The sequence below is a fragment of the Bombus terrestris genome, chromosome 7, assembly GCF_910591885.1.
Source record: "Bombus terrestris chromosome 7, iyBomTerr1.2, whole genome shotgun sequence".
In the NCBI taxonomy this organism is placed as follows: domain Eukaryota; kingdom Metazoa; phylum Arthropoda; class Insecta; order Hymenoptera; family Apidae; genus Bombus; species Bombus terrestris.
In genome coordinates, this window is record NC_063275.1 from 22,020,269 (window position 1) to 22,034,939 (window position 14,671).

Here is a 14,671-nt window from a genome sequence, read left to right on the forward strand (position 1 = left end):
ATAAATCGAGAATAGCTACGACCAAGATACTCATCGCTCGGAGATAACGAGAATGAGAAGACGAGAAATAATTTTGCGGTCGGTTTAATTGTATGTACCCGATTCCTCGAATCGTTAAGCGTCTGACAAGTATTTAAAACGTTAAAATTGCGAACGTCTGTTCCAATCTAGGTGGATAGCCAGCTAGAATTCCAGATAGTCACAGGAGGCAACGGAATCGACGTAATCAAAATATTCATCGGATAAGGAATGAATGGAAGCACACGGAGAGCACGGAGAAGTCTTGACAACGGCATAATTCGCGTGCTTCACTCACGGTACACGGACATATATCCACGGTAATTCGAGAAACATAACTCAAGTCCCAGCGGAGCGCTACATCACGGCCACCAGTTTCTTGGCAGATATCGCCACGGCGCACCGTGTCGGCTTCCCTTTGCTACTTTACCTGCCTTTTTCCTTTTACCACTCCTCGGTCAGCCCCGCGCTCACCCTCGTATCTTGTCAACCAAGTTTTACCCCTTCCATCGTAGATTAACCGACTGTGACGACTTTTCATCGCGACGCGTGTCTACCACCTTCAGCGAACCATGTAAACCGATATTCAAGACTTTCGCGGTGTTCACCAGAATCGATTCAAGTCGATACTTATTTTCGCGACGAGATCATAGGTGTATGGATAAAGAATCGATATATCAGATTTTGCGGGTTCGTTGCTTGAAAATTTGATTACATCAGGATATCGCGTGCGGAATATAAAAAACAAGGCCTTTTATAACATTTATAACAAGTTTAATGTATCCAGGAAGCGGATGGAAATATATTTTTGTTTATGTGAATCTGTGAAAGTAATATTTCGATTTCTCTTCCGGAGAAATGTATCGATCAATGTAAGTAATACAACAACATTATATTCGATCATTTACATACAATGAAATTAAAATTACAAAAAAAAAAAATGGACAGTAATTAAAAAGGAGAAATTAAAAAGGACGGGATTGAAAGTACCGACTAATTTACCAAATATATGTCAAATATTTCGAAATTTATTAAATGCTTATCAAAGTTGATGAGTAATACTATGTACAATACACTTTTGAGCGTCATATTCGTAAAAGGTCAGTGATCAGGATTTAAATCAAGATATATCACGTAGGAGCTGACAAGCCCGTTACCATTGATTTAGATGGTCGTGTTAGTCGTAGTAATTTAAAACGAAATTACCCAGCTAATTGAACGTATCGCGTTATGGTCAGAATATAATTACACCGTGATCAAGTTATAAAATACGATGTTACGTCTTTATAGATGTAACATACGAGTTTAAATATCTGCATTAGACCTCATGTTCATAACAGAGAAGCAATCATTCATATCGTTGAATAACGCGCGCACAAAGAACCACGACAGAACAATAAAACCACTATACACATACTTCATGAATCATTCTCAAACCTTATAGTATTTTATGTGCATTACCGTTCTGTTATGTCTTTCGTCGCTGCGTCACACCCTTGTTTCATTGAACGTGTTTCAGTTAATAATTATGTAACTTCTGTCATAAAAATAATCAAATCTAATACTTGTCCGATATTGCAACAATATTGCCGTAATGAATATCTACGATAATTAATCGAGCATGAAAAATGTTAAAACAACTTTCTCTAAAACGACAATATATATAATTTAAATGTAATACGAAATCGTTTAATATACATCTTAAATTTTATCGTTCTCATTCACAGCATTTTAACGCTAACTACTGACTATTACTAACCTAACCTAGATTTGTATAGAAACAGTTTCTGTATTTTAAAGAAATTTTAAAGAAATTAGTTCCTTGAAAACTCAACCAAAGAATACTAATATACAACACTAGTATGATTCGTTCAATAAATACGATATCTCAGTCAAAATGAAATTTTTTACATTCATTGTTTTCTATCACCGGTAACAGATTCATTTTACATACTTGTACAGCGTTGATTATAATGTTTTAATTAATTATACCGTTTCACTATTCGACAACAAGTTATCACGTAAACTGAGATCACGCAACGCGATAATAAGATGCAACGTTTGGTAACAAAACTGGTACCACCTGTCGACAATTTTCTGATGCTTGTCTCGGTACGAAAGGACACATGTAATATTATGCTACAGCTATCCTAAATGTATACGAAGTGGCATGTTCATATATGTTAATCGGCACAAGAGCAGGCACTTAACCCTCGCTCGCTTTTACGAAGTGAAAAATAATTCTCGGTCCAAACGATGAGCGCATCGTGAATGTCTGTTTTATCTGAAACTTAATCTCTACGCAATGTACGAATGGCTTCGCATGTTATCCTAAACGCATCAGACGACACATGCACAATGTAATTAAAAAATCAAACTGGCACGCCTTCAGAAAATATAATTTACGATTCGTCATGGATCTATAGTTATTCTTATTTTACACGTTGTAAAATAAAAATATCATGTTAAATTATCAAAACGTCTCACTTTCTCCTTTTCAGTTCCATTTTTCTTTATTAACCGTCCATAACTAGATAATTTATATTATTATCTAAACCTACTTTTTTCCATTATTCTAAGTTTTCGAAAAACCTGAAAAGATTCTGGAACAATTATCAATATCTTCGCTATCAAATGTTAAAAAGATATTTGCAAGTAAGAAAAGAGTTTTTATAAAGAACAGAAATCCAAGGATGAAATTTTACCTGGCTCGTCAACCATGCAATTTTCCTATGGACGGTTAATAATTTTATTAGAAATTTTCATATCTTTATCATTTATAATTATAAATACCATTAGTTTTAAAGGCAGTCCACAAGTTACATATTTCAATATCCGAAAATGCTTATTTTCTACTAGCATTTGATATAATGTACAGATATCGATAAAAATATGAATTACATGATCATTGCACATATATTGCTTGCACTCATGTATTTGCACAATGTAGAAATGCAACGTAACGATTAACATCCATTATAGCGTCAAAGTTTTTCATGGTGCATTTACAACCACGGTGCAGTTTGACATGCAATAAAAATAAAATAATGCGATGAGAACTTACCTTATTGATCCGCTGTCCTTATGCTTGCCGATGAAGAAGGTTGTCACGCCATCGACCATTTGATTCGCCCACGGTGGTTTGACCCAGATCAGGTGCTTAAAGTGACCGGCATATGCAGCAGGCAACATCCAATTTTCGATGCTAATTTCACTATTGATGAAAATATGTAATTTAATATCTCATAAATGATTAAAATTTAAAAATAAAAAGATAATTTTTTAAATGTAAAAATTAATTTCAAGAATGATTTTACGAACCCATTTTTTCAAAAATTATTGAAATTGAAAATGTCCTCGTCCCTCCTACGTGCAGATTTTTTTTAATATAGCGTCCTACTCGATCTTCTTTTTATATTTAAACTGTTTAACGCGATACGTCTTCCAAAATATTTTTGGATGTATTTGTTTATATTTTTTTATGATAAATATTTATAAAAAAAATACCTATCCCTAATTTCGACAATCTTTTAATATATATGTTGTCATCATCCCGAGTAGTGTTGTGAAGGTTTTAATTGGGGTCGCTTTATGAAAGAGTTATTATCAAAATAGAGTTTACTCAAAAGTATATAATTTTCCACACATTATTTGCATTTAATATAATGTAGTTAACCAGATTCCTTAATTCCTGTTTACATTTCTTACTGAGATCGAAAAAGAACTCAAGAGAAGATGACTCAAAATTAGTACAGAACATATCGTTGTATCCAAATATTCTACATTAATTTCGATTACTGATAACAACGAACGACAACAAAATACAATAAAATTAACAACAAAATCTAATCTAGCCGACATCTAATTTTAATTTAATCAGAAATGAGTTTGTTAGATTAAATTTTTTTCAGAACGAGGTTATTTCCACACATTCGATTTACCATTATCATTAAAATCTTCAAGATGGTGATCTTAAGAACGCATTAAAAAATTATCGAAATGAGGGTAGCTCCGCTTTTATGCATATTTACCTTATTTATATATTAAGATATAATACATTAAATGCGGAAAATATGCAAATATTAATAATAAAAAGAATAAAAAATAGGTTCGTTATAATGAATATATATAAGAGTATATTTAACAAATAATTAAATTTTCTTAACAGCTTCTGTTCAATAATAAAATAAAGCTTATTATCAGTAACAATAAAAAATCTAAAATACCTAAACAATTGATTTTTATCCCATACAGTGTTCGCCAACATCGTTTTCGGTATAAGCATGTCAGGATGCGAATCTAAATGCACGAACGCGTTTCCTTCGAACGGAAGGTGTTTCGATCCCAAACACCGATAAATGAATGGTAGCACCTAATAAAACAATGCAAAATTTTACAAAAAATTCGAATTTTGTACCATAGTTTAAATTTAACATCGCACGATTTTAATTTCCAACGCCTTTGATCACGTGACCAATTCGTCATTGGTAGTTGAAACGCTTGTAGCGCCTCTGGTGTGCTGACAAGGAAATTTGGACAGAATAAGTTGCGATGTAAACAAACTAGGAAGACGTTAGTCATTTATAAACTCACCTCATTGTGGCTCTCTACCGCATAAATCGGGATCCGTTTAAAGTATTTCCTAGAGAATGACATATTTCTTTTCAAGCACTAAACGTATACGAACGAACGCACGTAATCTACAAAAAAAGATAATTATGAAATATTTAATAATTAACACCATACGACATCCACGAACACGATTAAGAGACTCCTTCACGCGAAAGCACGTGGTAACCGACTGAAGTATATACTAGGCGGGCTGCTCAAACGATTATTTTGCGAATAAAGGACGGACACAACAAGCGCGTACCCCAAATTCTCACGAGACGAGTTTCGTAAGGTGGCTTTTTTCTTCTCGTTCCCCTTGAAGAAACGCCTTAGAAACCTGATCCCTCTAACTCACAATCACTATATGACATTCGAATAAATAAAATTACTTAATATTTTTTGTACTGTGAACATTACATATTACATATTATTTCTTTTGTATAATTTAAGATCAGTAATAATAAATTTCAAGTTTGCAAGAGAAACATAATTTTGTTGAATTATACAAATGTTATTTAAATTAATTTATCGCGAAGAATGATGAATTGTTTTTTATGTAGAGATTATAAATTTTAAAAACATTAATTTATATTAAATGAAAAAAAACGCACACGAATACTTTTATGTACAACATATCAAACAGTTAATTCAGTATGTATTTCAAATATTTATTGTAAAACAACATAATTATATACAAGTTATAAAACATTTTTCGAAAGTAATAATTATAAATATATTATTTTTATAATCAACAAGTTTTACATTTTATAAGATATTATCGTGATTTCTATTGAAATTAACGATATATCAATTGATAAACAAGGATTAGCAAATGTTAAATGAGTTGCACACGAATACCGTCCCACAATTATTAGGATAATATAAACATAGTTCATTCTGAGTGTTTTGTACAATATATTTCTAATTTAAGAATGATTTTCCATTAATTCATCACAGATTTATTATCAAAAAATTTAATTACGCAGTCCACAATTTGATTAACCACGCATACAATACGTACACATACAGACGTGTATTGCATGCGTGCCTCACATATACAACAGATGTTGATAATAAGTTGATAATATTGTTTTATCTTAATTCTAATTATAATTTTTCATTGCATTACGGAGCATTTCTGATTTATAAAGTTCTAAATGCAATCGATTTGTTTCCTCTCTTAATGATGATAAAAATTGGTCAATTTCAACTTCATTAAGGTTATCACTTGATGAATGAGGAAAATGATATATATTCTCTGAAAATATATTCCTGGACAAATGTCCTGGCATATACATATAATCTTCTACTTGATTATAAGGAACATTAGGCATATAATTATAAAAAGGAGCGTAATATTGTGAATTTACAGGATTCTTTGATTTTTGTTGATGTAAATTACAAATATTGGTTTTCTCAGTTGTAACTTCATTATCTAAATGTCTCTGTGAAACATTTTTTGTTAAAGGTGTAGGAGAAAAATTACATGAATTATTCTTTCGATGTTCACTAATTCTAGGAATAGAAACAGAACTTTGTGGTTCATTATCTACGTAAGACTCTTGACAATTAAATATATCTTGAATATTCTGACTATTTTTTCTGCTTAAATTTGTTTCTACAAAAGACGAATTTAACCGATCTGTCATTGATCTAGATGACAAATCTGATTGCGTTTGTGACGTATATTGTTTTTCATACGTATCAGTACTATCAGATGATCTGATAATAAATTGTTCTTTAGCAGTATTATCTCCTTGTTTCTGAATCTTTTTCCGTCTACGAAATTTATTTTTCGTATTTACTTTTCCATTCAATCTATGTTCCTTAACGGTATCACTTTCACTAGAAAATATACTTGATGTACTACTAGTCAAGTTACAATTTTCATGACGTGCAACTTTTTGTATTTTAAAAAGATCATCCAAACCTAAATCAGTTGATATAGAATTGTCAAAACTATAGTTATTACTCATTTTATCGCATTTATTATCACTTAGAGAGACGTTCTCTTCTTGACTAGTCATATTTCCAATATTATCTAGTGTCTTATGTAAAATATCAACCTTTGAATTAATAACGTTTTCACCTCGATTTGTACTATCAAAATGTTCTAATAATTTGTCTTCCTGTTCTTTACTTTCATTTTTATTTGATTCCTTCTTAGATAATTCACTTTGTATTACTGTTAACAATTCATTAACTGAAGAGTTGTTTAAACTTTTTAATTTTTGTATTAAATCATACTTTTTAGGCTCATCAATGAATGTCACAAAACTTGCTATTTGCAATAAATGTTCCCTAGGATAAGGATTTGAATATAAATATCGTAATGCATTGAGATAATCTTCTCTGTCTGTGTTGGAGATCATAAGATTTGGCATATATGAATCTAATTCAACAGGATATGGAAAATATGCATTAAAATTTTCTCCACATTTCCGATGGGAACTTTTGAAATTTTCTATTTCTTTATATAGTTCTAGTACATTTTCGTCTACAGAAGTTCTAAAATATAAATAAGTATCATTTACTTCATCGTCATTTCGTATTTCTGGATAAACACATAAGAGAGCTTTCTTTTGTACTCTATAAAATATTTTCAGCATTTCAACGTGTTTCTGATATATGAACTTTTGTATAGATTCTTTCATGACTTCCATTACATTATTTAATAATTTAATTTCAAAATCAAGTTTGTTTTTCCAAATAAATGCCTGTTTCAATAATATTTCCTCGTTGTTTGAACATAATTCATCACAAAATGTATTAGAACTTTTCATATATTCTGTGAGATGAGAATTCAATTCTTCTAAAATGGAAACATCTGTCTTATTTTGAATATTATTTGAGATAGTTATCAGAGTATCAGCAGTTACATCACTCTTTTTCTGAATTTTCTGTTCTAGGTCTTGTTTCTGCATTTCATTATGTACAGTACTTCTAGAAATGGTATCTTCAGAATGTACATCAATATTCACGTAATTATGATGAAAAGAAGATTTTTCTGCATTTTTACTTTGAAAATTATATTTTGTGAATTCAATAATCATATCAATATTAGAATTTGATAAATCATCTTCTTGTAAATCTGATAAATCAACTTCAAATACCACATTTTCATTGTATTTCTGCCAGCTGGAAGAATTATTATTGATTGCGGCATCCAATGTAAAACTATGTATAATTTTGGGCTTAGACACACTGTACGACATGATTGTAGTCTCTTTCTTCTTCTTTTTAATGCATTGAGATTCATCTATCAGATTAATACATGGTACAAACAAAGAATTAACTTTTATTTTATTTTGTAAATTAGGCATGTTTCTTAAACAGGAAAAATCCATTATATTATTTTTTACTTCTTCCACATTTTCTGTAACTTCTTTATTTATATTATCTGTTGTTTCATTAACTTTTGACTTTATATTATTCTGTACTTCTATATTAGCAGTATTCATAGATAAATCATTAATAGCTGTAGTGATAGGTTTAATGTCAAATTGATTTTCGTCTTTTTCAGATTTTGCGTAAAGTTTCTCAAATTTTGTATTAGAAGTATTCCAAATATCATCTGGATAATCAAAAGGAAGTTTCAATACATAAAAATTTGGACCTCCAATGGACATTAATAATTTTTGTAATGTTTCTAACTCATTTTCTGCAACTATTGTTATAGAGAGACCATAAGATCCATAACGTCCAGCTCTTCCTATTCTATGCAAATATGTTGGTGCATCTATGGGTAAATCAAGGTTTACAACTAAATTTACATTATCTGCATCTATACCTCTTGCAGTTAAATCAGTTGTTACCATTATTTTACATTTAAAAGTCTTTAATTTATTAATGGCCTCAAGTCTTTTATTCATATCTTGATTTCCAGCAAAAAAGGTTGCTTTAAAACCCATAGCACTAATTTTGTTACACACAGATTGGGCTCTGTAAAAGACAGTGTATTTTAAGTATATATATGCATGGTGCTTAATTATTTGAAAAAGTATAAATAAAAGAAATTATAAAAATATACTTACCTTGATTGATAATTCGAAAAAACTAAACTTTGTTTGAATGGAATTTTGTTAAATATCTTTATTAATTCGTCTACTTTTATTTGAACCTAAAATTTAGTATTAAAATAATTTTATAACATTTAATATAGTAAATCAAGTCCATAAGTTCGTGCATATTTTTAATTGTAATAAAACAATAAAAGGATATGAAAATGAATTTACAATATATTTACCATTATTTAGTGCGATTCCTTATCAATATTTTTATAATAATTTATGCACTATGTGTTTTTATAGTAAGTGCAATGAAAATGGACATGAACTTATGAACTAGTTTGATATTTGTATGATTATACAAAACAAGAAAATTAAATCAAACCTGTTTCATAACATTTGGATGAGAAGGAACAACTGTTATGAACTGCGTGAGTCCAACAAGTATTGGTTCATTGTTATCTGGAGATGCTAAAACAGGAGAGCACATATATGCCTGTAAAAATATTTCCAAATCTCCCGGATAAGTGGCACTTGATGCTATAACTTGTTTCCTTAGTGGTAATTTTGAAAAGATATAACTGAAAATTTTTATTGTGAATAATACTTTTACTTCTTTAATAATGTCAATAATATATTTCATTATTATACGAACTTAATGTCTTTCTGAAAACTGGTTTCCATTAATTTGTCTGCTTCATCAAGAATAAATAATCTAACATTTTCAACTTTTAAGAATTCTTTATCAATTAAATGTCTAATTCTACCTGGAGCACCAACAGCTATGTGACAATTATTCAATTTCTTTTTATCACTTTCTATAGCTGTTCCTCCTATAAATACTTCAACTTTTAAACCTGAAATTAAAAAAATAATTTTATTTCATAACTCCAATTAATCATCAAACAAATAAATTTAACTAAATTTAAAAAAATATTTACCTTCTATTTCACAAGCTACAGATGAAAAAACTTGTGCAATTTGTACAGCAATTTCTCTAGTAGGTGCTAATACTAATACTTGTACAGACGATATATCTATATCAATCATTTCAAGTGATATTATACAAAACACTAAAGTTTTACCAGTTCCTGATTTGGCACGTACTATTAAGTCTGTAGTTAACATATACATTAATAACTTATAGCTTAAAATATACAGATACAAAATAGAAAATATTATATACCAAAACCACATCTTCCTAAAGGAATTGCTTTTAATTGTATGGGTGAAGGTCTTTGGAAACCACAAAGAGATAATCCATCCAAAATTTTTTGGGAAAATCCCATTTGATAAAATGTAATATCTTCTTGTACTTTAATATCCTTTGTCCGTGGCTTTTTGTCAATATCATGTGCAATAATATGAGACATTTTCTCTATTTTCTCCTGTAACATAACTATAAAAATATTGTTTGAAATTTAGTTTTATTATTTAAACGAAATTACGTAGATATTAGTATAGTATTAACCTGCTTAAATCAGATTAGAATTATTTTTCTAATACTATATCATTTTGTTTAATCACATAGATATAATATATATATTAAATGAATATACTTCACTGTTAATATTTTATGTATTACTAGAGGCATATCTAAAGGATATAACTGAATAATCACATATAATTCTTAGCGCGTCGACTTTTACTTGTGATAAAAACAAGGTTACAAATTTTGTTGGGTCGTCATACAAAAATATACCTACATGACATTTTATAGAGACTGTTTTGATGTACCAATATTACTTTCCTATCTATTACTCAAGTTAATCCATTCTCCAATCACTTTATGTAAACTGGACAAACCGTGAAAACTTCAATATAGTCAGAGAGGAAATTTCCTCTCTGGTATAGTTTATCCATTGAAACAAGACAATAAATTTAAATAAAATTTTATTACTGCAGCTGTAATCAAATTTTCTTTGCTGCGTGAAGAATTTCAGATTGGGTTATTGCTAAAGTACTCTAGTCGTGCTTAGAAGTTTTGGATAAACAAACTTGATAATTAACAAATAGTATAAAAAATAACATACAGGAGACATGCAAAATTACAAAAAAATCCAAATTTAAATGAATTAAACTTAATACAAATAACTATATTTTAATAAACTAATTACAGATTGAGAAATCTTTAATCTAGTATGATTTCCATGCTTTTTGGATAACGCCCAGATGTCGGGATTAGCTTTACAATATTCCTCCCTTTCTCTCGTTATTTGGTCTATTTATATCTTCGTATTTTACATAACAAACGCAATTTGCTTATGGTTCGATAAGAAAAATTTTTATTAATTAATATCAATAATAATTGTTCCTATTGAAGTTTATCATATAGCAGAGCGAACGATTTATTTGATATTATGATATGTTATGATAATTTAGATAAATATGTAAATTAGAAAATGATTATAATTATCACTGATAGATAATTTGACAATTAATCAATATTTACATAGATAAATTTTCTCTGTTCATTACTTCGGCTACGCTAGTTTACAATTTGAATTTGGCACCAGCTAGTTCATGCAGTGTTCGATAGTGGACGTACACACATGTTTACATTTACTGCTCCATTTTGTTGGACAGACTACGGATATATTCAGTATACAGTCTACGTACAGCATGAATGGCGACCTTATAGTTACGATAAATATAAATATTAATTTATTTAATATAAAAATTGTGAAAATACAATATAAATTTACATCGTAAGCAGTTTTCTTAAGTGAAAAAACATGGGTCGCCGTTCAATAAATACCACAAAAAGTGGGAAATATATGAATCCTACTGATCAAGCACGTAAGTAGATAATATAACAAAGCAATTTACTTAAAAGTCATAAATTTACTAATTATTATAACTTATTACTTACAAATTTGTTACAGGTAAGGAGGCGCGTAAAAAAGAATTAAAGAAAAATAAAAAACAAAGACAGTTAGTACGTGCTGCTGTTTTAAAGGGCAAAGATCCTGCTCAGATTATTGAAGAAATGGAAAAAATAGATCAAATGGGTTAGTAAAATATTTGATAGTTTATGAATTGTTAACATTATTAATTTTATAATACTATAATAATAATATAATTGTTTTCAATTTTCAATTTTTAGAATATAATGTCATGCAGCCACCGCCACTTAATGAGAAAGTATTGAAAGACAAACGAAAGAAATTGAAGGAGACCTTAGATCGTGTCTTAAAAATGTATGTAAGTACTTTTTGTAAATTTTCTTTAAAAATTATTGGTATGATTAACACGTTCATCGCCATGTCGCACATATCTATGTGACGGGTATACTTCCGTGGGGCCCAGTCACCAAGGTATGGCGACTCCCTTCTTGTTCAAGTTAATTAAATATACGATATTATATATAGGATATACAACATAAAAATATTAAAATCACATTATACCATACTTTTTATTAATTTATATTCTGGATAATATATTATTCTATATCACATGGTATTTGTTAAAGCATTCCAAACACATTTGGGGTGATTTTGGGCACTTCGAACAATAATTGTAGACTCCGTCATCACTACTCTCCTTACTTTCAAATATATTTTCACACTGTTTACTGAACATTTTGAGGATGCAAAAATCACTGATGTACGTCTCACAAGTATGCTTCTCGACTAAATGAAAGATCTGAGATATCTGCCATGAGATCCCTTGGAATACTTTAGCTGGAAAGCTTATCGCTTTCTCCATTTCAGAATTAAATAATCTTTTCTTTACAGTGAATCGAAGGCGATAATCAATGAATTCCCGCTTGTCGCGCTATTTACGTTCTGCGTACCGGCAATCGGATTTGAACTCCGCAGGAAACTTAGCCGAATCACGCTGGGCGACGAACGTGTTAAATCAATGGTGATAGTTAACATATTGTAAAATATTACTTACATATTTATTTTTGTTTCTTTATAGGCAAAGGATGATCAGGAAAAGTGGGCAGAGTTAAAAGAACAATTGATACAATATGAACGTAGAAGAATAGATCTTGTTTCTTATTTTGAAGCTGTAAGACATGCACAACAAGTACAAGTTGATGAAATTCCATTACCATCAGCTGCTAATGACATATCTCGAATGTACTCAGGTATTTACTTATTCTGGTGTTTATTATTATGGTATTATTTACAATTTCATTCATTTCATGTACATATCTTATTTCTGTTTTAGGTTCTTTAACTTCACAAATACCTTTACCGGATATGCCACAACCACCAGCACATATGTATCCGCCTCATCCACATTACATACCACAGCATCATCCCCTTATGAACATACCAATACCACCAAGTATTTTAAAGAAAACAAGTGCATATGCAACATCCCCTTCTATACCTACACTAGCACCTAATAAAGAATCACCCGGTGTCCCACCTTTTCCACCTGCTGATCTATCAAGTGAGGATGAAGATACGTCTGAGAAGGTTAGTATTTAAATTTGTTCAAAATCAGTTAATACATTATTACTTTAGAAATATGAATATTATGTAATCATGAAATTATTTATAGACTAAAGAACCAGTACCAAAATCGAGAACAATTCGATTTGCGGATGACAAAGAAGATAATAAACAAGAATCAGATGGTAAAGATAAGGACGGCGACAAAGAGAAGGAAAAAGAAAGAGACATAGCTAAAGTAAAACCAACTACTCTACAACAGAAAATGTTAGCTATGGCAGGGCAAGATATTGATCAGTTTATGCGTGAAATGGAAGTTGTCCATAAAAAGCGGGAAACTGAACGAGCTCAAGATTTAAATGCTCGATTGTCACTATTGGAAGCAGAAAATGAATCTAATTCAAAGTCTAATAATAAATCTGGTAATAATAAAACAGAAGAAGAAGATCTAGAACCTCCAGGAGCATCAGACCATTCATCAAACCATAATCAACATACATCACATTCTCATTCTCAACATACACAACCACACACAATGCCCCCTATGGGATTACCGCCTCCTCCTTTAATGTATAGACCTCCACCACCACCTTTACATTTAAGGATGCCGCCACCCCCACCGCCCCGTATTGGACTTCGATTACCTCCTGGTAAGGATAATACGCATTATTTAATGATTTGTCAATATAAAGGTAATGAATAAATTGATAATCATTACTTTGTTTGTGATTATAGGCCCACCACCAGGAATGCCGAGGATGTTGAGACCTGGTCCACCAAGTATGCCAAGAATACCTCCTCCACAAATGCAAATGCCAAATCTATCAAATATGTCAAATATAGGAAATCCTCAAATGCAGACACAATCTGCAACAGGATCACAACCTAAAACACCTAATGTACTTTCTGCTGCACCACAATTAATTAATCGAAAAGATAAAGATGGTAAAAGCACTACAACTATCGAAGCAAAACCACAAATTAGGAATTTAGCAGCTGATGTTACAAGATTTTTACCTACCTCTCTTCGTGTGAAAAGGGATGATAAAAAGAAACCAAGTATTTTGTCAAGACTTTCAGAAAGAATACCAGAAACGCAACCAATACGAACTACTCAACCTAAAACAAAAGATGACGCATATATGCAGTTTATGCAAGAAATGGAAGGATTACTTTAAATTTGTAATACTGTGTATAATAGAACTTGACTTGAATAGCAAAAAATTAAATCTTGAAGAATACATTGCGATTATTATTACTATAATATATTATTATTATTATAATATAGGCATATTTTTTAATTTTTAGTTCTTAAAATTTATGAATTTCAAGTGTCTTTATTTATGCGTAAATTTATATAAACTGAATTTGTTCATAAGCGTAGCTAAAATATTTCGAGCAAAAAGATGTTTTATTGAATATTGTACTTTCTAGTAATTAATTTTAACAATTAGTAATTAAAAGCTGTTCAAATTTTGCATTTAATATTACAATATCAACAAGAACTTGTACTTTTTCTACTTAAATTTATAAAAAATTGTTTTTTGCGCAATACATAATGAAAATTTGTTCTATTATTTAATTTTAACGAATTAACATAGACAATGATGTTGTAAAAATTTGTTT

At 30.1% G+C, this 14,671-nt stretch overlaps 3 protein-coding genes across 9 annotated transcripts in view; 1 reads left to right on the top strand and 2 right to left on the bottom strand.

The window, feature by feature from the left end:
- The window catches only part of LOC105665946 (UPF0489 protein C5orf22 homolog), a 321,845-nt gene extending 316,913 nt beyond the window's left edge, over positions 1-4,932 (bottom strand). Inside the window, exons 1-3 of the mRNA XM_012310638.3 lie at positions 4,612-4,932; positions 4,245-4,390; positions 3,083-3,232 (exon numbers count right to left, since the gene is read on the bottom strand). Of these exons, the coding sequence (XP_012166028.1) occupies positions 3,083-3,232; positions 4,245-4,390; positions 4,612-4,674 (359 nt within the window). The 5' untranslated portion in view covers positions 4,675-4,932. The remainder of the gene's footprint in view (positions 1-3,082; positions 3,233-4,244; positions 4,391-4,611) is intronic.
- Positions 234-14,286, top strand: LOC100643531 (WW domain-binding protein 11). Of its 3 annotated transcripts, XM_048407383.1 has the most exons (9): positions 234-890; positions 11,129-11,435; positions 11,522-11,647; positions 11,743-11,836; positions 12,374-12,503; positions 12,561-12,732; positions 12,816-13,069; positions 13,155-13,695; positions 13,781-14,286. In XM_048407383.1, exons 2-9 carry the CDS (start codon positions 11,372-11,374, stop codon positions 14,221-14,223), a joined length of 1,824 nt encoding a protein of 607 aa, XP_048263340.1. In that variant the 5' UTR covers positions 234-890; positions 11,129-11,371; the 3' UTR covers positions 14,224-14,286. The 3 variants fall into 3 exon arrangements, with proteins under 3 accessions (XP_048263340.1, XP_020719202.2, XP_003396880.2); XM_020863543.2 differs by lacking the exon at positions 234-890 and having other exon boundaries at positions 11,104-11,435; XM_003396832.4 differs by lacking the exons at positions 234-890; positions 12,374-12,503 and having other exon boundaries at positions 11,110-11,435; positions 11,743-11,840.
- On the bottom strand, positions 5,525-10,928 carry LOC100643408. 5 transcript variants are annotated; one of them, XM_012310640.3, is made up of 7 exons: positions 10,343-10,928; positions 9,823-10,035; positions 9,578-9,751; positions 9,292-9,493; positions 9,022-9,217; positions 8,664-8,749; positions 5,525-8,571 (listed from the first exon to the last, which is right to left on the bottom strand). In XM_012310640.3, exons 1-7 carry the CDS (start codon positions 10,347-10,349, stop codon positions 5,733-5,735), a joined length of 3,717 nt encoding a protein of 1,238 aa, XP_012166030.2. In that variant the 5' UTR covers positions 10,350-10,928; the 3' UTR covers positions 5,525-5,732. The 5 variants fall into 5 exon arrangements, with proteins under 5 accessions (XP_012166030.2, XP_048263335.1, XP_048263338.1 ...); XM_048407378.1 differs by having other exon boundaries at positions 9,823-10,024; positions 10,201-10,928; XM_048407381.1 differs by having other exon boundaries at positions 9,823-10,024; positions 10,343-10,927.
- Positions 14,287-14,671: the final 385 nt, after the last annotated feature.

Coding starts and splice junctions, on each gene's coding strand:
- LOC100643531 (XM_048407383.1), top strand. CDS start 11,372: ATGGGTCGCCGTTCAATAAATACCACAAAAAGTGGGAAATATATGAAT. Junction 11,648..11,742: donor GGAAAAAATAGATCAAATGG/GTTAGTAAAATA, acceptor TTCAATTTTTAG/AATATAATGTCATGCAGCCA. Junction 12,733..12,815: donor CATATCTCGAATGTACTCAG/GTATTTACTTAT, acceptor TTTCTGTTTTAG/GTTCTTTAACTTCACAAATA.
- LOC100643408 (XM_048407378.1), bottom strand. CDS start 10,230: ATGCCTCTAGTAATACATAAAATATTAACA. Junction 9,218..9,291: donor AGTTTTCAGAAAGACATTAA/GTTCGTATAATA, acceptor AAAAATTTTCAG/TTATATCTTTTCAAAATTAC. Junction 8,750..9,021: donor ATCCAAATGTTATGAAACAG/GTTTGATTTAAT, acceptor ACTAAATTTTAG/GTTCAAATAAAAGTAGACGA.